This window comes from Halyomorpha halys, unplaced genomic scaffold, assembly GCF_000696795.3.
Source record: "Halyomorpha halys isolate HHAL.00 unplaced genomic scaffold, Hhal_1.1 Scaffold1001.1, whole genome shotgun sequence".
Lineage (NCBI taxonomy): Eukaryota > Metazoa > Arthropoda > Insecta > Hemiptera > Pentatomidae > Halyomorpha > Halyomorpha halys.
In genome coordinates, this window is record NW_027104681.1 from 48,793 (window position 1) to 72,203 (window position 23,411).

Genomic DNA, 23,411 nt, shown 5'->3' on the forward strand with positions numbered 1-23,411 from the left:
AAATATTTAAAAAAAATTATATATATATATTAAGATATTCTTTCTGCAGTTGCCCTATGGTTGATTCTCACACAGGTCAATCTCTGACTTAATGATCTGCAGATTCCTAAGGATTGGAAAACTCTGTCATTAAGGAATGTGAGTAAGCTTGACATTGCAGGTTAAGATTTAGACGGGGACCTCGGGGAAGTAGGTATTAAATTATTGGTATCGGTATTGAACCTTCGGGTCCACAAAGTATTTATTATTATTTAAATAAAATAAAACAGGACAGACTATCAACTATCAGTTGACAAGAGTAAGTCAGTAACGAGAAGCAGACAGAGTCCTTCAAGTTATCTCAGTTATCTCATTAATGACTGAATCACAGACCGAATGCCGTCATCCCAAGCCCATTCCCACAGGGTTATCTTATTCATCGGTCTCTGGGAGTCATCAAAGGGAGTGGCTATTTTTCAGAAACGTCTAAAATAAATTGCATTCTATTTATTTACTTATTTTTCTTAACAGATAAAAATTTATTTCAGGATAGAGATTAATAATAGTATTATTAGATCATAGAAAGGAATGGAGTGGGTTGCAAATCAGGAATGACTGTTTTCTTCAATTTAAAATAAATTAAAATACGTACCGCTACAACCCATGAAGGGTTAAGGTTTAGTTACTAGACCAACTATTGTGCAAGGAGGTGATTTGGTCAGTATCACACTCGACCGCCAGATTTAACTCAATTTATGAAGCTGGATGAACCCCAGGAGGGCTCCAGAGCCCACAGGGGTGACTCACGGCTACAGTGTAACCCGGTCCTTGGAGTTAGTAGCATCGTGCCTTATCACAGTGCCACTGCGCTTCCTATCGTTTTTTGTTTTTTTAGTCAATAATTATTGTTATTCCTATGACAAATTAAGTTGAAAAGCAATAAACGATATGTAAATTTATTTTATTTCAATACAGTTTTTTTTATTCCATTTTATTCTTTACCAAAATGTGAAACATAAATGATAAGCGATAATTAGCAACAAAAAATGTTTTGTATAAGAGTATACCCCAAAGCAATATAGTAATTATTTTATATACTATATTTATGAAATAAAAACTTATAAAAAATTTTGAGAAATCGAAAAATCAAGGAATTAAAAATTAATATTTAGGAAACATGAAGTACTTACAAGCGAGTATGGGTCATGAGATCTATAAGAAATTATATAGTTTTTAATTCACTACTTTCATAGGTTAAAACTACATAATTTTTTTTGTTGTTTCTTATTTTTAAACATTAATTTTACCTTGTTTTTAAACAGAAATTTTCCATCTTTATTCATCTTATTTTTTTTTGTTTTGTCTTGCGGGGTGTTTTGTGAGAGATTAAGGAACAAGAAGTTTTTATTTTAAATAAAAAAATAATATGTGAAGTCAAAAGCTGTGAATTTCTGTTCCTTGTTTCTCAATCAATGACAAGTATAAAAATACATATCAAAAGTAATCAATCAAGACAAATACAAGGATTATAACTAATATTTTTTTAGACAAAAGGAAGACGACCCGGGTGCGTTTAAAATAATTCAAATAGTAAATAAGCTATTTTTTTTTTAGTTTGTAGTTTCCTCAAGGCTAAAAAAACAACTGAAATAATATAACAAAGTACGAGAATAAGGTAACATGAAAACAAAAAAATCTTATCTTATTCTCTTACTTTGTTACACTATTTTAGCCTTGATGAAGCCCTGCAAAGTGGGTCGAAATGTTGGCTCATAATAAATAGTTTATTTAATATTTGATTTATTTTGATCGCACCCTTAAGATGGTCCTTCCTTTTATTAATTACACACGGTCATTAAACGATTTTGTAATATTTTTTTTATTTTATATCATATTTTTTAGTTCATGTGTATCATCTGAATATGTGTTTTAACACTGTAAGTCAGCTCTCTTGTTTGTTTTTTTAAAAAGTTCAGTGTTGAACCCGTAGCATTTGTTAAGTTAGATGATATACAACAAGAACTATCTAGTAAATACAATTTCTACTTATCACAATACAAATATCTGAGATAAATACGAATAAAAATAAAATAAAATAAAGAGAAAAAGTGAGTGAAATAAAAGTGAAGTACGCGTTGATCTGATAGGATCTTGGCAATCCTTAGAAAAGGACTATTACTTTCTGCTCGTATAAATTTTACTAAGAGCGACTTGGCAACCTCTCCAAGAGAACACTCCCGACTATTAGGAATTGAAGACTTGATCACACGTTAGGATAATAATCATGTGCAATTGCAAAAACCTTGAATTGAGAACCGATATAACAGAAAAAAAACCATGAGCAACAGAACTCCATCACTTTGATATTTTCCACAATCATTTTTGTTTTAAAATCAGAACAAAAATTGTTTATAATGTTCCAGTTATGTTTAAAAGTAATACAAAAATTGTCGAGGATTAGATTAAAAAAAGTTGGAACCCCAAAAGGCACCTCACACCAAATGAATTCACTCAGTATTTTTTTCCATAAGATTTTATGTGGTACTGTTTCTGACGTTTTGACTAGAAAGAACAAAAACTGCTAATGCATATAAGGTTTAACGTATTTAAAGTAAAACATGACGAGCAAAATAGGGGAATAATTTGTATATAAAAAAGGCAACAATGTAAATTGTTCGTTGAAAATTAAATAATTCAATTCAGAGGAGCGTTTTATTTTACTGTTCCATATAAATCTTTTATTAGACTTAAAATATTAAATTACCTAGAAGAATAAAAAGCATTCTTATGTCTTTAATGTGGAACAGTACTTTAATAAATAACTCAAATAATATCCAATTATAGTCTCAAAACTTTATTTCTTTTATTCGTCAAACGTTTCGGCCAGTCCGGCCATCTTCAGGGACATCTACTACAAAAAGTTTCTATTATATGTATGATCCTACAAACAATTTAATTACTTAACATTATTATTTATAATTTACCTTACCTCATTACCACTTTGCAAACATATAATTTAAAAACTCTAAAACTTCATTCAGGCTTAGATTAGAGTTTTTAAATTATATGTTTGCAAAGTGGTAATGAGGTAAGGTAAATTATAAATAATAATGTTAAGTAATTAAATTGTTTGTAGGATCATACATATAATAGAAACTTTTTGTAGTAGATGTCCCTGAAGATGGCCGGATTGGCCGAAACGTTGGACGAATAAAAGAAATAAAGTTTTGAGACTATAATTGAATATTATTTGAGTTATTTATTAAAGAATTACCAGTCTCAAGAAAATATTAAGATTATAAATAAAGTGGAACAGTACAATTACATACAACTACATTAATACAACTGTTAGAACGTACCTGCTCTTTTAACCTACATTAAATTTAAATATGAGAAGATGGTCAGGATTGCGGTAAAAGGAGAAACAAAAATAGTTAACAACTATTTATTTTCCGACGTTTCGCCCCACTTTGCAGGGCTTCATCAGGGCTGTTCAAACAATAGAGCTGTTCACCCGTTTGCTTTGAACAGCCCTGATGAAGCCCTGCAAAGTGGGGCGAAACGTCGGAAAATTAATAGTTGTAAACTATTTTTGTTTCTCCTTTTACCGCAACCATCTGACCATCTTCTTATATATCAATTTTTACGATAAACTATATATACATATATACATTAAATTTATATTTAATGCCCTTACAAGAACGAAATATTGGTTTCAAATAAAAAAAAACTTTTCACCTCCAGTTCTAATTTCTTTATAGAGCTCTAAACCACTGCCAAGTTTGGTGTAGATTAATTGAGTTATATCTATTATTTTATTGTAAAGAAATCAAAGGCCGAAAAATAACATGAAAATTTTGGGCTAAAAATTTTTTTTTCTCATTTTATCGAAAATTTAAAAGTTTCTTGAGGAGCTAAAAATAAATATCAACTTTGTTTCACTCCTAAAACGTTTTTTACCACACTTTGATAGGTCAATCGTTCTTTATTGTTTCAATACAGTATTAATATTAAAGCACAGTGAGGGCTATAAAATAATTATATAAGAAATATTCATCTTTTATGTATGACAATATCTTAAATAATCATATTATATAGAAAAGTGTCCTAAATCGGATCAGAATTCACGATTATACAGCGAAGTTAGCTGTTACCATCTTAACAGTTACCGTCTTATCACTTCATCTCAATATTAACTGATATTATAGTTTCAATAGTGATCAAATATGTACATGCATCCTCAAACATAGCAATTCCAAAGAATAATATAAATATAAATTTATACGAAATACATGTTCTACGAGATTTTTTTTTTTCGTCTGGATTAATCTCTCATAATTAATAAATCGATAAATCAATTTTGAGTTTCGGTTCGATGAAGTTTGTAAGTTTAGTTACAAACTCATAAATAAGGCTTCCTTATAATTCATTGAATGCAGAAACTGGAAATTATCTCCAGTAGAAGGGAATTGAATTGGTGCTATCATAATTATGTCGGAGGTTGATTATGAAGGCTAAGGCCATGAAGCAACCAAGACCCATCGCCCGAGGGATGACATAACCAGGGCCTGTGCGAAGGAGGAAGTGTGGAGCTAATTGGTAGGCGAGTGCGTGAAGCAGTAGGTCTCTATATTTAGATGGCTATGCCATGAAGTCATCCTCGCCCATAAAATGTCCCAGTGTCCGACCATTGCACGGCTGTCATTTCTCAGTGTATCCGAGGGGACAGTACCCGTATGTTCAAAGCGACCCCTCTCTCTTCATGCATCTTTATAGTACAAAAGCCCAAGAGGAGAAAAAAGGCAGTTATCTCACCCCAATTTTTTATTACTTCAATGAAAACTATGTATAATTACTAGTCAAAATTGATGATTCTGCCAAGTATAGGTAGGGGGAATAAAAAATGGCGGCTGTTTGAAACCGATAGAAAAAATTAATTTTTCATTCGGAGCTCTATATCTTAAAAACTACCAACAACACTGAAAAATCTAAGAGAACGTAATTTAAAGAAGAGCAAATTTTCTAAAATATGAGCCCTAATAGAGTTATTTACTTTAAATAGTTAAGTAGTGAAAAATCCATATCTCAAAAACTATTCGACGTAAAGATGTCTATTAGCACTCAAATCAAAGCTAGTTTAATGAGCTATAAAGTAGTTTAAGATGTTTATCTTCGTAGGAGTAATAGTTTACATGATATTTGCTAAAAGAAATTGATTTATAGTTGTTCGGACATATTTTAATTTGCCAAATTTATATTCATATGTGAATATCATAAAAACTACTACCCTTACGAAGATAAGTGTAATAAACTACTTTATAGTAAGTTAAATTTCCTTTATTTGAGTGTTGGCAGACATATGTGCGTCTTATGGATCTAGATATATTTTTTCAAAAATCCAACATTTTATATGAACAACTATAAATTAATATTTTTTGAGTTTATTTTGTTAACTATCATAAAAACTACTGGTCCTACAAAGATAAACATTATTAACTATTTTATAGTAAATTTAACTAGCTTTTATTTGAGCGCTGGCATATATTTGTTCGTCGAATGGTTCCTGAGAAAAGTTCATAAATCAAACTTATTGTCCGAACAACTATAAATTAATTTAAACATTTAACTAGCTTAAATTTGAGTGTTAATTGGCATTGGTAAGTCGAATGGTTTTTGAGATATAGATTTCTCAAAATAAATTAACTAACTACTAATCTTTCAGTAGATACATGTGAAAGAAGTAAGAACCCGAAGGCGACTAGTCTTCATGGACTTTTATAGTTATTAATTTTTTTATTTCATTCCAATTTTGGATAAAAATTAGTCGAAAAAAAACATCGTGGACAAAGTGACACATGCAACAAGTTTGGACAAATATATTTGAATCATAATTTTCAAGAGAACTTTAAATATAATTTCGAAAAATTTAGAACCTTTCGGATTCATCCTAGCAATAAAACTCATTTAGAAATGATGAATAGATTGTTCAAACATGTTTCATCCAATGGAAAAATTATTTCACAAGAAATTAAAGAAATATTTAATTAAAAAATATAATGGGACTAGGAAACCCCTCTCAAATTGTAGAAACCTACGAGAAAGGCTCATTTTTCTGTTTTCAAAACTAAAAAAAAATGATATGAGAATGAAAAAACCTAACATTTTAATTATATACCTAGACATTGTCCCTTGACCTCCACACTATCTTAATGTCAACAAACAGTTAAGGACTGAGTGGATTCCTTTGTCACTGGAGTTAGTATTCGATAGTATTATTTTTTATACTTTTTTTCATAATAATAAAAATAGTATGGTATAATAATGATACAATAAGCGAGCATTTTCATAGAACTAACCAATTTCTTAAAACTTAACAAAAATCGCTTAGAGATTGGTTGAACTGATATACACATAAAATTAAAAATAGAGTGCAAAAGTGGTGTAAGTCAAACCTGGAGTTATGGGTTATTAAAAACTGTAAAAGAAATTCTGTTTAAGTTTTAAGTAAGAAATAATAGCTTTTTCTGTCAATACTTGTGAGTTACAAGCACATCCAAATATTTAAAAGAATTTGAAGTTAATCCACTCATTAATTATTTAAATACTTATTTTTTATGTAAATAATTTTTATAAAAGGAAGACGGTTCGAGTGCAGTAAAAAGAAATCAAATGGAGGCAAGGTTTCCCCCCACTTCTCAGGACTTAGTATAGGTTGAACTCAATTCAATTTTGTATATTTTCTTTTTTTTCACTATATTATATTTAATGTATCCATTCTTTTGTTTTATTTTTATTTTATCAAAATATAATATTATATAATTTCTTCCCTTTATTATGAATATTATAATTCAATGTCTACTGATATTTAATATTTTCTAATATTATCTTACTTCAATATAATTTTGCTTCAAATGTAACGTAATTTGTCACGGAACGCGAAGTCAGTGCGGGTTCGAGCGTAGGTCCCAGAGCGCACGGTTCGTAAAGTTGCGTGTTCGATTCCCACCTGGGGCAGTTAATATTTATTTCTCGGCGGTCCCGAGAAATGAATCTCGATACTCCCACCTTGGTTAGTACGCGGCGGCAACTTAAAAAGCCGCCAGAGGTTGGCAAAAAGGACCACTAGACCCACTTGCTGGGCTCCTTGTCCTAATATTAATGAAAAAAAAATTGGTTCAGTCGTTTCTGTTTATATGAGTTTAAAAAGAAAAAAAAATGCAGACTTGATTGACGTTTTTTTAGTACCTTGATTAGAGAATTACCTCCAGGCATTAATATTATTAATTTAAATCTTCACCTTATTACTTCTTTTCATGGTAACTTTATGATTGAAACTAAAATTAAATTAACACGGTCATCAAGCCAGGAATACTCTATGGAACGGAAACCTCATGTTTTCCCAGCCTAGAGGGGCTTGTGAAAATAGAAAGAAAAATTCTCAGAAGGATCTACGGACCTAAGAGAACATCTGAAGGATACAGGTTGAGGTCGAATCAAGAAATCTATAAGGAAACAACAAACCTAGAGACTCTGACGTTAGGGTGAGAACGCTGAGGGTAGGGGTGAGATTCTATGGACACATGATGAGGATGAAACCTGAAAGACTAAACCACAGAATTTTTCAACGAATCCACTGTCACAAAAATTTAAGAGGATATTTCAAGGAAGTTAGGGATGATATGGATCAAGTAGGGATAAAGGACCGGGATTGTTTAGACAGAGATGAGTACAGAAGTACGCTCAAGGGAGTGAAGGTTCTTGTGGGAAAGAAACGATCTAGAAAGGGTCTTACGTGGTCTGAGAAGAGAAAACGTTGACACGCAGAGCTCATGAGCGACATAAAAGAGAAGAGGAATTATGATATGCGCGTAGTCTTCCGTCTTCAAGGCCTTTTCGAGAAACAAAAAATTAATTTATTGTATTAATAAAATTTTACCTCTTAATAATACTCTTACGTTTAAATATATATTTTATATACGCGAAAAATTGTAGATATGAACAGTTATTTAAAAGGATTACTAAAGGAAAATCTTTTAAAAAATAAATAAATACAAGGAACTATTGCAATATAAGTTGATAATATTATTGCATAAGTTCAATGTTTATAATTATACAAACATAGTTTTTAATAATGAGGCAATGAAACATTTTATTTACTAAAAAAAATTGTAAAATTAATACAGTGAGTAACGAAGATGATTATAATAGATAACAATGTCACATATTTTATCACTAATGTTGTCACATATTATTAACGGTTACGTAGATAAATATAATATTTTGAACAATTAAATGCTGATGACGTCAAAACACATTAAAAGAGAATTCGTACCCGGAAAACGTCGTATTCCTAACGAGATAAACTAAAATGAGGATTATAGGGAAAAGTTATTAAATAAATTAAATTTTGCGTGGAATACAAACCATAATATCATAATTCGGTCAAGTGGTATGGTCGTAAACAACCTGTTATGGATCCATATGCACTAGGTGATGCTTGAATATGGATGCACAATTTAATTTTCTTTAATCTGTATCATCATAATATATAATGCGAACCTGCACAATCCATACTTAGGAGGGAAATACTGTTTTCAGAACAACGGTTAAACAAGGTGGTGATTTTTATCAAGGTCGCGCTCAAATATCAGACTTTCCCCAATTAAGTGTACACACTTTCTGAGGTTTGGTGGACCTGAAGAGGGCTCTAGAACCCACAGGGTTGACTAACGGCTAAAGTAGCAAAATAAATCATTATCTGCCTCGGCCGAATCTTTGGAATTAGGAGCAAAGTACCTTTATCTCTGTCGCATTCCCCCCCCCCTTAATCTGTTTTACTATAAATTAAATTAAATTTGTTTTTCACTAGGATCCTTTTTTTTTTTTTAATTTATAAGCGAACAAAAACAAAAGAAATACTTAAATTTCATAAGTTGTTATTTTGTCAAACTAATTAGCTACTCAGTACTATATCTCTGATTTTGGGAAAATTAAAAAAAAAAAAAATTTTTATCAGAAGGAACAGTTTACGGTTTACATTACTTGACCAAATTAATAATTTATGGAACTCATTTCACGCAGAAGTTAATGGTATTTAATTTCTATACTATTAATTTTCTACTAGGAGGGATGATAGAGGATTAAAAGGCGAAAAAAAAACCTAATATGGCAGAAAATAATTTGTAACATTATTTGCAGAAGTATGTTCCCTTAGGAATAATAATCTGGTAAATGAAGATTGCTCTGTTTAATATCATACATTTTTTTTTTTTAATTTTATTTATTTGTTCATATTTACAACTGTATATAAAAAAAATACGACCAGTAAATTTGATCATAATGACATAATGATATGATACAGGATGTAGAGAAACTACCCAGTAGTAGAACTCTAAAAAAAGTTACAATATAAGGTCACGAGGCCATCTTCTTTTCAGACGCCTCGGAGGATTGCCAGGAATGGAAGAGGAAGCAAGGATAGAAACGAGTGGGTTTGGGTGGTTAGGGAATTTATTATGGAAGGAATAATATCGGATTCGGGCTAGATCGGTTACATAAGGAACATTTAGGTCTTTATGGATGGTTTTATTAGTAACAAAATAAGGAGCATTGAGGATTTTACGAAGGATTTTGGATTGTAAAGATTGGATACGAGAGGAATTAGAAGGTTTAGTGGAGCCCCAAAGCTCAACTCCGTATGTCCAGATGGGGCTTATTATTGTCATGTAGATCGGTCTTTTGTAATGAGTTGGAAGTTTAGACCGTTTGCCTAGTAAGTGCTGTAATAGTCGGAATCTGCGTGCAGTTTCCTGTCTTTTCAGTCTTGTGTGAATCATAAATATAAATTTACAAAATAAACTATTAAAGTTTTTTTTAAAAATCTCTTGCCAGAGTAGTTTTTGCTAGAATTATCCAAGAATACTAAATAACAAAGAGCTTGTATAATAGGGTTGGAATCATGTTGAACAGAAGGAAAAATCTTATAGTATCTACTTGGTATGTAGTATTTGACAAAAGAAATATTTCAATTTGAAAAAAAAAATTTAACACATGGAAAAAAAGAATCAATTGGGAGTTCACATGCAAAATTATGTTGTTTTTTTCTGTTTTTAATATAATCTATATCAAATATTGAAGTAAAGATTTTTGTCTCTAAGTCTTATGGGTGCATAGGGTTGATATCAGGGAAAATAGGTTGAGGGGACTTCTATTTCTAAATTGGAAATGCATTCGAAGAGGGGGTTGAGGAATTGGATGTTTGAAAAATGAGGAAATAGTTTGTATCAGTCTAATGGTGACGAGGTTCACCAGGTTTTTTGAATCAAAAAGTATGTCAGTTAGTAGACTGAGGTCTGTCACCTTTGTGGCCGTCCTGTCAGTGTCAGTGTCCTCAACAATAGTTTTGTACAGTGCTGGAGCCAGTAAAAACAAATAATAAAAATTAGGAAGTTATCATTTTCATCGTCATGGGAGTGGATAGCTCTGTGGTAAAGCACTGTGCTACTAACTCCAAGGGTTTGAATCTGGCTGTGGCAGATAATTATTTTCTGTTTCACTGTAGCTGTGGACTCTGGAGTCCACCCAGCCTCATAAAATGGGTACTCTTAATTGGAAAAAATGTGGCTTTCGAGCATGATTCTGACCAAATCACATCCTTGCACACCAGTTGGTCTAGTAACAGTACTTCCTTTCAATGTACTGCACCACTGACGCTTCATGGATTGTACCAATACAGATTAAATTACTGAATTAATTATATTTTTTCTTTGATTCTAGTAAAAATATATGGACAAAAATGAGTATCAAGGACTAAATTAAATTAAAATTATATATACGCTCTTCTCAATTTGAACTAATCCCTCATTTCCCAAAATCATTTATTAAAGAGTAATAAATAACAGAAACTCTTCCTATTAGCGATTAATTACTAATACTAATTCAATTTATTATTATTTATTTTCAATGTGAAAATTTTCCATTCTTTGAGTAGAACTTCAGATAATTCTAAATGTTTACAAATGAATGGACAATATACATTTAATAATGTATAGACAATTTCCCTTATATAAACTAATTATTAATACTAATTCAATTTATTATTTTTTCTTTCTTTGAGTGGTACTTCAGAGAAATCATACAGTTTACAAATGAGTAAGTAAAAATCCAAGGATTATTAGGGGAAAACATTTTTTTTTCAACTAGTGCCTTAAGCAATTTACACTTCAGAATTGTCAAAATTGTGAAATTACTAATAATTGTTAATTAATTATTGATAATTTTACAATTTTGTAAAAACTTTCAATGTAAATTTAGTACATACAAAGAAGCAAAAAAAACAAAAAAAAACTTCTCATCCTTTCAAATGTAAAAAATGGAGTGACATCCTTATATCTGAGGACTCCTGAATTATATTTTATTTTGTATCATACAAACTTAGAAATTTATGAGATAAAAATATTACATATTTATAATTTGTATCTGTGATATCAGGGTTTCTTTAAACTAAGCTCAGAACTACTTCATCCAAATCGGCCACCCAACACTTGCAATCAGCTTTCTATCTGCCCCCTGACTTTAGGTTTAACAATAAAGTACCCAATAAACAATAATGATAAAATCATAAACTTAATTATTATTCTTAAGCATTAGAAGATCGGTTACTATTTACCAGACTTATACAAGTTCAGTGGATAATTAAATAAATGAAAATAATAAAATTTATTCTATAATAACTAAAATGCAAGACCATAAGATAGTCGAAACTACTACGTTATTTGCAGTTAATGATTCCTCACCGCCTCGTGCTGATGACCCCTTCACCTTTGCCGATGAGATAAAACCTCTTTATTCAATGTCTCCTTATCAGGGAATTTATATTTATACCAGTGAGATGTTAATGTTCGGGGAGAACTGAACTTATAGATCTGTATATATTTATATATTTACATAAAATAAAAAGTTTAAGTAAGTCTATATAAAAAATTAAAGAAATACTAATCACTAATAAATTAACAGGGTTGAAAATTAGTTCTTTAACACAGTTTATGTAATTGTTATCTAACCGATTGTAATTTGAGTTATAATTAAAAAATAAATAGTTATTTAATTATTTTTCCTGTGACATAGATAAAAGAACAAAGAAGACATGGTAGAATGGGCTTTACTGAGCTTACGGTGATAATCACCCTAGGGATTTGTTTGAGGTTATGTTCAACTGAACCTCACAGCACTGACAAATGGGTCAGACCAGCATCGTTTCAACAGGTATTTTAATACAACTCAACACTTGATAAACATATTAAGTAATTAAGAATATTAAATTATATTAAATTATGAAGTACTTAAGTAGATTTTATATTATTCTGGACTTTCTAATGATATTAAAATTATTGCTTTTAAATCCAAAATAATCTTATTTCACTAAAATGTGTTAGTTGTTGAGTCATTTTTTTTTTTTTTTCTTGTTTGAATTAATGTCTAGAATTTAACATTAGTGTATAAAGTGTCAAATATAGTTCAATAATTGTTTGAGTATTTTTTTTTTTTCAAAGAAATATGCCTAGAATAAGAATATTCCTGCAACTGCAGTTTTTTTATATATTTCTGAAATAATATAAAAACTAAGAATTAGTTTGTGCAATGTGACTTTTTATATTTAAACTCTAACCGCAAAATGGTCCACATGTAATTGTAAGTAGTTCAATGTACATACATGTATCAATAGTTCAATGGACAATAATTTTCAAATTTGTCGAACAAATATTTTTGATATGAATTAACATAAAAACAGATGAAAACATCAAAAAATTACGTTTTTTCAAATATTGGGTAGAAATGAGTTAATTCTGGAGCTAATATCATCATATTAAAAATTTAGTTTAAAATTCAGCCATAATTAATACTTTTTTTTTTACAGTACACATCAAGAATTTAACTACTAACTAGATAAAAACTTTACACGATCATCTGTAGGTTTAAATAACTCCATTTCATATGAATAAATTGATAGAAGAAGGTTTGTTTCAGAACAATCACCAAAATGTACTCCTCGGAATAGACCAGCGGTTGAGAGGAATAGATACCATAAGGCATATTATTTCCCGCAACGAGATGTCACTTGAATCCCTCTCCAGTCGCATGGAACTGATGGAAGCCCGTCTCACATCCCTTCATAGCACGATACAACACAAATTTGAAGCGATCACAGCAGTAAGTATTCCGAAGAGATTTTTATAAACAATACAATTAGCTGATACTTTATCAAAACCTGTTAACCGATTCACATAAAAGTATTCCATAAGGCAGTATCATCTGTGGAAATGAAGAATGAGCATAATATCGATCAAATCTCAAGAAAACTGCAGACAGACATCGACAGGATATACCACAAATTGAATAGCGCGGAGGCAAGGCTTGAAACCACAGTCAACAAAATACAGGTAATATTTTAAACTTATTCATTTATGGGTGATTCTCAAATAATGAGTAACTTTCAGGTTCCAGTTTTCCACAAAAAACACATCTCTGAAAATATAAATGAAAGAAACTCTGAATGTTTTTAGGTTATCTCTTAACCAGAACCACTATTAAACAAAACTTGAACAAAAACTTTTAATTAAAAATTTTTGCACTCATTTTTAAGGCTAAAAAGATGTCACGACAATGGGGAAATGGACTTAAGAAATTCATTTTAAATTGAATTACTATCTAAATATTAATTTTAAGATTTCAAAACAATTAGTCATAATTTTTTTTTTAATTTAACAAAAGGACATCAACTATATCAAACTATTGTTTTTGCCTATAATTTTTTTCTTTCTGGCCAGATTTTGTGAAAGAAACTAATGTAAAAATGCCACGTTTAAAACTTAAGGGCTCCCACAACATTCCACAATCCCAATCATTAAAACTTCTATATTTTTATGATTAGAGAAGTTTGTCGGGGGGTGCGGTCAGCAAAGAACAACATAAATAAACAAAACCATATTTATTTATTTTATGCCGACGTTTTTCTATATTTTTATCTTTAGAAGTTTTCTCTGTCCAAAACATTTTTTATAAATATTCTACAGCCTAATAAAAAAAATAATAATTTTTGTAAGATTTTGATCAAAATCTGAATCCATTATGATTTTTGCAATAGATAAATAAAAAAAAGTTAAGATATATTTGAATGTAAAAATGTTGCTCAGTCACAGCCAAAACAATGAGAATTATAGTGCTCATAGTTAATGGAAGAGTGGTAAAAATACTGCAATATAATTAAATTATTATGTCTATCAGGAAAAAATATTTCCCAAAACTGTATATTACATATTAAATAACCAGCATGAATGTATAGTAACCCCAAAAAAACATTTTATTCAAGTGGAACTAGACTATAAAACACTTAATGTTTGAGATTCAGCCATATTAGGTTATAAACTGTAAATTAAAAAAAAAATTAATCTGTAAAATATTAAAATTAACTTATAATTAATCTTTATTTTTTTAGAATCAACTGGAAATAAACTTTCAAAAGGCCGAGACAAAACAAAACAATATAGCAAATGATATTTCAAAGGTTAATTCTGGAATAGAGATGTTAAACAGCCAATCACTTCACACTGAGCAAAGATATAATCGTACACTAGGAATGCTCGTTAATCATTTACAGGTATACTTTCAATTATGAATATATATATATTTTTTATTATTATGACTAGAGATTGATTAAACATAGAGAAAATCATAGTCCCAAACAACGTATCTGAATTATTAGCATTATGCTTAGACATAATATATATTTATATCTATGCACAATAAGCCATAAGTGATCTGCTATAAATTTAACATTTAAATGAAAGGAATATGGTCCGGGTGCGGTCAAGAAAAACTCAAATAGTAGAAATATACTAATTTAATGAGCCAACGTTTCGCCCCACGTTGCAGGGCTTCTTCAGGGCTATTTTGACGGCAGTCAAAACTAAATAGTTTTAGTTTTGACTGCCGTCAAAATAGCCCTGAAGAAGCCCTGCAACGTGGGGCGAAACGTTGGCTCATTAAATTAGTATATTTCTACTATTTGAGTTTTTCTTGACCGCACCCGGACCATATTCCTTTCATCTTCACACACGGTCAATCAATAATCTTCCAGTATTCTAACATTTAAATGATAGATTTATAGTGATATAACCTAATTAAAATATTTAACCTGTTATTAATGAAAAATTATCCTTCCCACTGCTCTTTATAGATGTGAAATGTAGCCTTTTACACTAAGGGAAGAACAGAGTCTTAAGGTTTTCGAAAATAAAGTACTGCATAAAATATTTTGACCAAAAAAGGATGAGTTAACGGGAGAATTTATAAGACTAAACAACACTGAATTAAGGGAACTGTACCTGATAAATATAATTTGGGTTATAGCATTGCAGTATTTAAGAAGGGCATGTAAGTTTGTAGGGCTTAGTAACAAGCAGATCCCTCAAATGTAAAACACTGAACAATCGGGTAAACGTTTGAGGGGTAGACCGAAACGTAGATGGGAGGATTGCGTTAAAACTGATTTAGTAGATTTGGGTTTGGAGGGGTGTCACTGAAAACATGTATGTAGAGAGCGATTGGTGGTACCAGAATAGAACCCGCGGGTTTGTTGTGCCTTTATTGTTGTTATTATTATTATTATAATAAATAAAAACATCTGGTGCGTGTATTACATAACTTTAGCTTACCACCCAACCCCATCATTAATCCTAATAAATTTCAGAACAACTATTTCTTTATTATTCAAGATGATAGTACTTCCCATTATTATATATATTTCATATATAGGTAAGTTGATGTAACATTTAAGTATTGTCATAACAACCTTGATGTTATGCCATGTTGTTGTGCCATAACACAAACCATTGAAACACAAAAACATTTTCTCTAATATTTATCTACTGTTTATTACTAGTAATAGTAAGATTAATTATTTTAAACTTTTAAAATTAAAGATACTTTAGAGAAAACTTTTATCAAAATTTTGCATTTAAGCCTTATCAGACTATTTCAACGAGGATAAGACCTAACTGATATTGAGATATTAGATGATATGTTTAATCAAAATTAGTGAAGTTATTTTGGAGGAAATGGTAAAAAAATAGTAAAATTTATCACATTAATTGGCACTGCCGGAAAGTTGACTTTAGTGAACTATTTCTTACATTCCAGGCATACATCTACCTTTAATACATAATTTGAGTTATATTTCTGTTGAAAAATAAGATTCAAAATTTTTCACTATCACAATACACCATTTTTATATATATTTAATATACAGGTAAATGAAATAAAGATACAAGAATTTTCCATTATTCCATGCAGAAATATGATAATATGTTAAATTATCTCTTTTAGTAGATACACCACACAAATGCAGACAAGATAATATAACAATAAAGACAGAAAATCCAGAACAATTTTCCAATATTTCAGGCATGAAAATAGTACCTAACATGATAAGTATTTTTTAGGAGATACGCCATGAACATGCGGACAAGAAAGAACACTTGAAAAACTTGACCTCGCTGGTAACAGGTCTGCAGCCAAATAAAAGTGAATGGACCCAGAGCGATGCACCGATGTTGATACCAAAACAACATATACAAATAATTAAGGCTGAAATCAGCATTGAAGCACAAAAAATTGCGACAAAAGTAAGATTTAAAAACAAAAATTATTTACAAAATTTTATTGACCCATTTTATAATTCTAGTAAAGAGGAGTAATAGTTAGCAAATGCATAGAGCTGGTTTCCAGGAGTGTTGCCATAGCAACTTACTGGGAAGATAAAATCTAAAAATTTCCCAACAATTTTTTTGACCAAATTTTCTTAACGTCTCAGGGAATTGGGAAATATTCCCTTTTTTTTTTTTTTTTTTCTTTTTTTTTTTTTTTCCGAACCCTCCAAAACAGAAATAAAATGTGAGTTAGTAGTGCATTACTGTGTAGAAAGAAAAAGTAATTCGTGTTGTGTCTTACCTTTTACTTGGTATTTAAAGGTTACCTGTTATATTTAATTTTACATATGAGCTATCCGTTCAGCAACTATTTGAGTCCGGAGGTGAGGGGCCTCCTCGTGTTATATCAAAGGGAAATATTCCCTGAAATTTGTTCTTTTCTTAAATATTTTTGGAAAACTAGTCTCTCTAAATAGCGTTAATAAGCAATTTTTAACATAGTTTTAGCCTCAACAGAACTGTAGCATTGAAATAAAATTAACCCATAGCTACTATATTATAGGATATTTATTTGGATTTTGACATACATAATATCTATTTTATTAATCATTTGATCCTGTAAAACTTATTTAATTAATAGTGAAAATATATATAATACAAATTTTGTTGGGGAACTCATTTTTCCATTTTAAATAAATCCATACAAAGATTATTTTTATTTAAAAAATTATGATTTAGCATTACTTGGGATGTAAAAGAAAACAATTCTTTCAAAATTTTTTAATTTTTTAAAACTTTTAACGGCCAAATTTCCAAGAAAAATTTTTTAAAAAAATTAAAGTAGTTATGTACATTCGCATTGTTGAATTTTTTAATACTATTTTTCCAAATATTTTCAAGTAATCTAACTTTTCAGTATTTCGAACAACCACATGTAGCAATTAATTCGGATTACCGAGATTAAATTGTACTAACTCGGCAGCTAGCCACAATGAAATTAATTTTTTTTATTTTAATTATTTCAGCAGAATAACTTAGCTTTATTTTGCTTTAATTTAACAAATAATAAAATTATGGTAGGGGCACACATCACACTATTTTCACTCTATTTTGACATAATTATCGAATTATAAATACAGCTTTAAATGAATTAAATCAATGTCTGCTTGATTCAAAACAGTCATTTCTTAATTATTTATGACAGGATGCCTTACTCTTTCTATATTTCCATTTTATTAGTTAGTGAAAGTGAAAACTTGCAAATTTATAACAACCATTTAAAAGTTTTTTATCACTCTCAATTTCTTTTAAGACTTTATAAGTAAGATACTAATTTTTTAAAAGAAAAGTATTTTAAAGATAAGAAAATATTCTTCCTTTTTTTTCTCTTTATCACACACTTTCATAGTTTTTATTTATCCATTTTTCATTACTACTTACAAGATAATTATTTCAAATTGGACGTATTTTAAACGAAGCTATTTTGAAAATTTTGCTTTTATTAAGCCCTGTCAGACTATTTCAATGAGGATAAAACCTAGCTGATACTAAAGACCATTAATATAATGAGTTGAAATGAATAACTCTTCTATAATAAATCTGTCTTTATTTTAATTTATCCATTATAACGTTCCAGGGCCATCACTGTATCGTTAGGTACTCTTAACATAATTAATTCCCACAATTTCAAATTTATAATTTACTTGGTCTCCTTATTTAGTCTAATATATAAAAAAATTACAATATTTATTATTTCTGTCTGATAATTATGGTAACATCACTCACATTATGTCAACAAGTGATGTTAACATAATTTTTAGTGTATTTAGTTTTCTCCTTATTTTAAATATGAAATTAGTATTTTTAAATTATCGGACAGCAACAATGACTATTGTAACTTATATATAGTCTAGCTAAGGAGACTAGATTAATTATAAAATTTGAAATCGTAGGAATTAATTACGTTAAGAGTACCTGATGATGGGGGTGATGGCCCTAAAATGTTGTAATGGATAAATTAACATGAATAAAGTTATAATAGAAGAGTTATTCACTTTAACTCATTAAAGAAATGCAAAACTCATCCAGTAAATGAATCTAAAATATTAACCCAGCCAGTGTCTCTTACTTTTTGTCTCCTAAGAGGTGTCACGTGATCATTTATCTTATGGTAGATGATTTGTACTATTTTTTTTTTATATATAAATGGATGTGATGATGACAAAAATCTTTATGATTACTTTAAATGCAATTTGAAATTGAAATTTTCCATCAGGGGCTCAAGAATCCAGATTCCGTAAAAAAATCTAAGAACTTCTAGCGTTGGTTCATGATTTAAAATAAGAAACGCAGGAGGTGTCTTAGTGAGAAAAATGCTCAAATGAGAAAAAAAAGACGTCATGTTAGGAGTGTACTGGTGAGAGAAATGCTCAGTATTAATGTTAAAAAGAGGCCAGAGCAGAACTGCATTGAGCAAATGTGGGGAATTAAAAAAGGGAATAACATAAACAAGCGGCAATAACAACATCAAAGGATTAACGGAATGTAGACTAAAGTTTAAACAAAAGACAAAAGAGATGAAATTACTAAAAAAATATAAATTTATATTTCCCAACATGAGCAAAATGCTCAAGGTTACATCTATCCTGGGTTAAGATCATTTCGGTACACCAATTTAACATGTTTGATCGAAATCTTTATGAGTCATTTTTGAGAAAATGGTAAATTTATAATATAAAGTGACACACTGATGAGTCAATTTCAGGAAAAAAGTAACATCACAGACAAATATACGTAATTTCAGTTTCGTCTAACTCTTAATTTTAAAATTATTAACACTGGTTAGTGTATATAGATTAATTTTTTTTTAAATCTAAAAATGCAAAAGATTCGATTTTGGGAGGTCTAAAACTGGGGCAGTTTCTTTTCTGAATAACTGACCACAGCTTATTCTTAAAATTATAATTTTGAGGAGGGCATTATCACAAGATTGGAATGACAAATATCTAAAACCTTTAAAGAAAATTTAATTATATATTTCTTTCTCTTATTTTTTTTAAACTGAGGTTTTTGATTACCACTTAACTGACTTTTTGACTTCCAAGCAATAGATTAGAATATCAGATGTAAACAATCACCGGTTGTTAAGAGGTTAGCCTAACGTAGGGGACTAATCCTTAGCATATGGCTGACGACCATACTCCAGATCATGTTTCACAAAAATCAATTATATTATTTATAGTGGGTAGTAAAATAAATTTGCAGAGTTTTTCAATATTTCAATTTAATCCTCTCTTTGTTTATAAAATAATGTTTACTTGGTCAATAATTTATACTTATTCTAAAAAAGGAATAGTTGAGGTGTTTTTATGCATCAGTTTCAACCGAGATTCCTTATCTTTAAGTGATATTTAGCTTGCTCAAAACGAAAGAGAAAAAAAATTCATTTTTATCATTTTATGAATTTTTTTTTATTTCCGAAAAGGAAAATCCGCTGCACAGACGGTTAACAAAAGTTTCAATGTGTATGGTGATGGTGCCTTAGGAAAAAGCACTGTTCTTAAGTGGTTTGCTCGGTCCAGAACTGGAAATTTTGACTTGGAAGATGCAAAGCCCTCGGGTCGTCCTTCAACTGTTGATAATGACCAAATTCAAGCATTGGTCACAAATAACCCTCACTTTACGACACAGGATATCGCAGAAACACTTAACAAATCTCGTGCAAGTGTCTCAAATCATTTGAGGGCTGCGGGATATGTTTCTTGAAGTGATATAAGGGTTCCTCACAATTTGACAGAAAATAATTTATTGGACCGCATATCCATCAGCGATTCCCTCCTAAAACACAATGTTAATGATCCATTTTTAAAGAGGTTGATAACTGGGGATGGAAATTGGGTCCTGTACAACAATATTTTGAGCAAAAAGTCCTGGAGAAAACAAAGCGACCCGCCGTTAATGACTCCAAAAGCAGGATTACATCCAGTAAAGGATATGCTATACATTTGGTTGGATTGGAAAGGTATCTTTTATTTTGAGCTTCTCCCGCCCTACCAGACCATTAATTCTGTAGTATACTGTGCCCAATTGGAACAATTAAAGGCAGTGGTTGAGCAAAAGCGTCCATTTGGCTAATCTCAATGGCTTTTCCATCACAATAACGCCCATCCTCACATGTCTTTGCAGACCCGGCAGAAATTAATGGAGTTTGGCTAGGAGATGAATCCACACCCACCCTATTCACCAGATCTTGCCCCAACATATTTTCACTTATTTTGGACCCTTCAAAACTCTCCTGACGGGAAACACTTTCATTCGCTCAAGGACTGCAAAACGCACATAGAGGAGTTCATTGCGGAAAAATCTGAGAAATTCTGGGAGGACGGAATTAAAATATTATCTCAAAGATGGCACATGTAATACATCTGAAGTTTATATTGAAATCACCAGTAAAAACCACTACGAATTTATTTTACAACCCTATAAATTGGTAAAGTTTTAATTAATAAATTCCCTAAGCTACAAACAAATCATGCCATCAATACATTTAACTTTTTTTCCTTCTGTTTCAGCTAAGTAACATGTACAATGACATGTGGAGGAATATTAAAGATCTAGAAATAGTTTTTAAAATTGCTCTGAACGAAAGTGGTAATAAAACTGTAAAGCTTCATAATGAACTTCGAGAAATGTTATTTCAAGATAAGACGGACAGCGAAAGTAAGTAATTGATTAATCAAGACTTAATTTTAAAATTAAACTAAATAAACATATTTCATAATCTACTAGACGATGTAACAGGTATTACTATTGAATTAATTAACAAAAAAATTAATAATTTTACTAAATAATAAGTAGAAATCAAAAACAAGTTTTTATTCCTACAGTATACCTTCCTTATAAGAAATATGAAGGCACTTAGTAAATTTTGTCTTTCTTTTAACTGAATAATCTACAATAATAATAATAATGTATAACTGGAAGTTCACGTTAAACATTAATTTTTCTGAATTTCGAAGACGATGGTACTTTTAGCTACCTGGTTTTAATAATGGTTCCTCTTCCGTAACTTCATCCTCGTTATTAACATTGTCATCATTGTTATTCATTGCCTAAATGTTATGAATAATGTTGCTATTGTTCCCAATTCCACTTGTTGCTATGTCAAGTACATCTTTCCAATCATTTTCTAAGCCAACATAGATGCCAGTTAAACCTAAGTAATTTTTATTTCTTATGATTGAGGTATTTGTTCTTATAACCAGATAAATGTACAATCATGATCAACATTTCCTCTTAATAATGGTTTTCTTTTCTAAGATTTTCAAAAGAGTTTCTTATAAGCAAGTTATACAGTAGTATCTAAATTTTTTGCAATTTGCAGAGAATATAAACTTCAATTACTAAATTTAAAAAAAAATAATTTTATATTACATCCTACAATTTTCATATAAATTTAATTTAATTTAATTCTTTAGTTGAATAAGTTAATGAAACATATTTCATAATTCTCTAATTACAAACATAATTTGATGTATTCCTTATTAATATAGGCTTTCACAGAATGATAAAACATTTATTAATGTTAATTTTAGTCAATTTTTAATTTTAATATTATCATTTTATTAAATAATCTATGTAATGTCAATAGATTTTCTGGATGTTGTATTAAGGAGCGTCATGTCAAGCGTACAAACTGAACTAAGCAATTTAAAGATGCAATTCGAAACAGAAATCCAAAGGCTCATTACGATTCATCAGATATATGGTGATTCGTGTCATAATGTTAAAAAATTCATTGAAAACGGAACATTGGTGCTAGTTCTTGAAAAAATGTACGTCGAACTCACTAACAGGTATGTTTACTTTAGCATAAAAAACTTGTGCTAAAACAATTTTTCATCAGATGTTTATTCAATTAGAAGCTAAAATAATTATGGTTCAATATAAGTACCGTTAATAGAGAGGGGAAGGTTCCTACATGTTCAATATTTCTGAGGACAATAGTGCCATAATTTTTTTGTACTCAACAAGTGTGCTGCAATAGAATAAGCTTAGAAACCGTTGTCAAACATTATAACAATAACCTTGGATTCTAAGTGTTTTTCCATTAACGGAGTGGTAGAGATCACCAATGTCCCACCTCTATCATTCATCCTCAGTCTATTCTTAGCATCTGTTTATAATACCCATATTGCATGCTGTAAAAAAGATTTGGTAAGCCCACCAAGAGTGGTAAAAAGATTGGTCTTGCTTTTCCAGGTAATTATCCTTATTTTTGTTTACCCAACAGTTGTAAGTAGCTACTGCATTTAATCTGACATATATACTCTCTATATATAGACTCTCTTTGAATACTGTGCAATTGCCTCAAGATTAGTGAGGTCATTACGATTTCTGAAGTTGTTTTCTTCGAGTTTTAACTGAAAAATTGCTAAAGAAAAGAGGATATGATGCTGAGAACCTTAGTGATGTCGAATAAATAGGCTCTGTTTGTACAGAAGACAATCTCAATATAATGGACAGTGAGGATGATGAAAAATTGGAAGAGGCAATGAAAGATTGCAAAACAGATTCAGATATGGATTAGAGTGACTCAAATGGTCACATTAATACTCAACCAACCGACAAAGATAAAGATTGGAAGATTATTGATTGACTGTGTGTATAGATGAATGGAATATGGTCCGGGCGCGGTAAAAAAAAACTCAAATAGTAGATAATTAT

At 30.1% G+C, this 23,411-nt stretch overlaps 2 protein-coding genes across 3 annotated transcripts in view; one reads left to right on the forward strand and one right to left on the reverse strand.

The window, feature by feature from the left end:
- The window catches only part of LOC106687735 (Golgi-associated PDZ and coiled-coil motif-containing protein-like), a 65,644-nt gene that overhangs the window by 28,005 nt on the left and 14,228 nt on the right, over nucleotides 1–23,411 (reverse strand). The gene's annotated exons all lie outside the window — the stretch shown is intronic.
- The window catches only part of LOC106687734 (putative leucine-rich repeat-containing protein DDB_G0290503), a 15,263-nt gene continuing 3,683 nt past the window's right edge, over nucleotides 11,832–23,411 (forward strand). Inside the window, exons 1-8 of one of the 2 annotated variants that reach the window (XM_014431770.3) lie at nucleotides 11,832–11,943; nucleotides 12,106–12,243; nucleotides 13,006–13,188; nucleotides 13,281–13,418; nucleotides 14,474–14,635; nucleotides 16,479–16,661; nucleotides 21,257–21,404; nucleotides 22,336–22,540. In XM_014431770.3, coding sequence (XP_014287256.1) covers nucleotides 12,133–12,243; nucleotides 13,006–13,188; nucleotides 13,281–13,418; nucleotides 14,474–14,635; nucleotides 16,479–16,661; nucleotides 21,257–21,404; nucleotides 22,336–22,540 — 1,130 coding nt within the window. In that variant the 5' untranslated portion in view covers nucleotides 11,832–11,943; nucleotides 12,106–12,132. Of the gene's footprint in view, nucleotides 11,944–12,105; nucleotides 12,244–13,005; nucleotides 13,189–13,269; nucleotides 13,419–14,473; nucleotides 14,636–16,478; nucleotides 16,662–21,256; nucleotides 21,405–22,335; nucleotides 22,541–23,411 lie in introns of those variants that run through there. The other variant, XM_014431771.2, reaches the window with a different exon arrangement.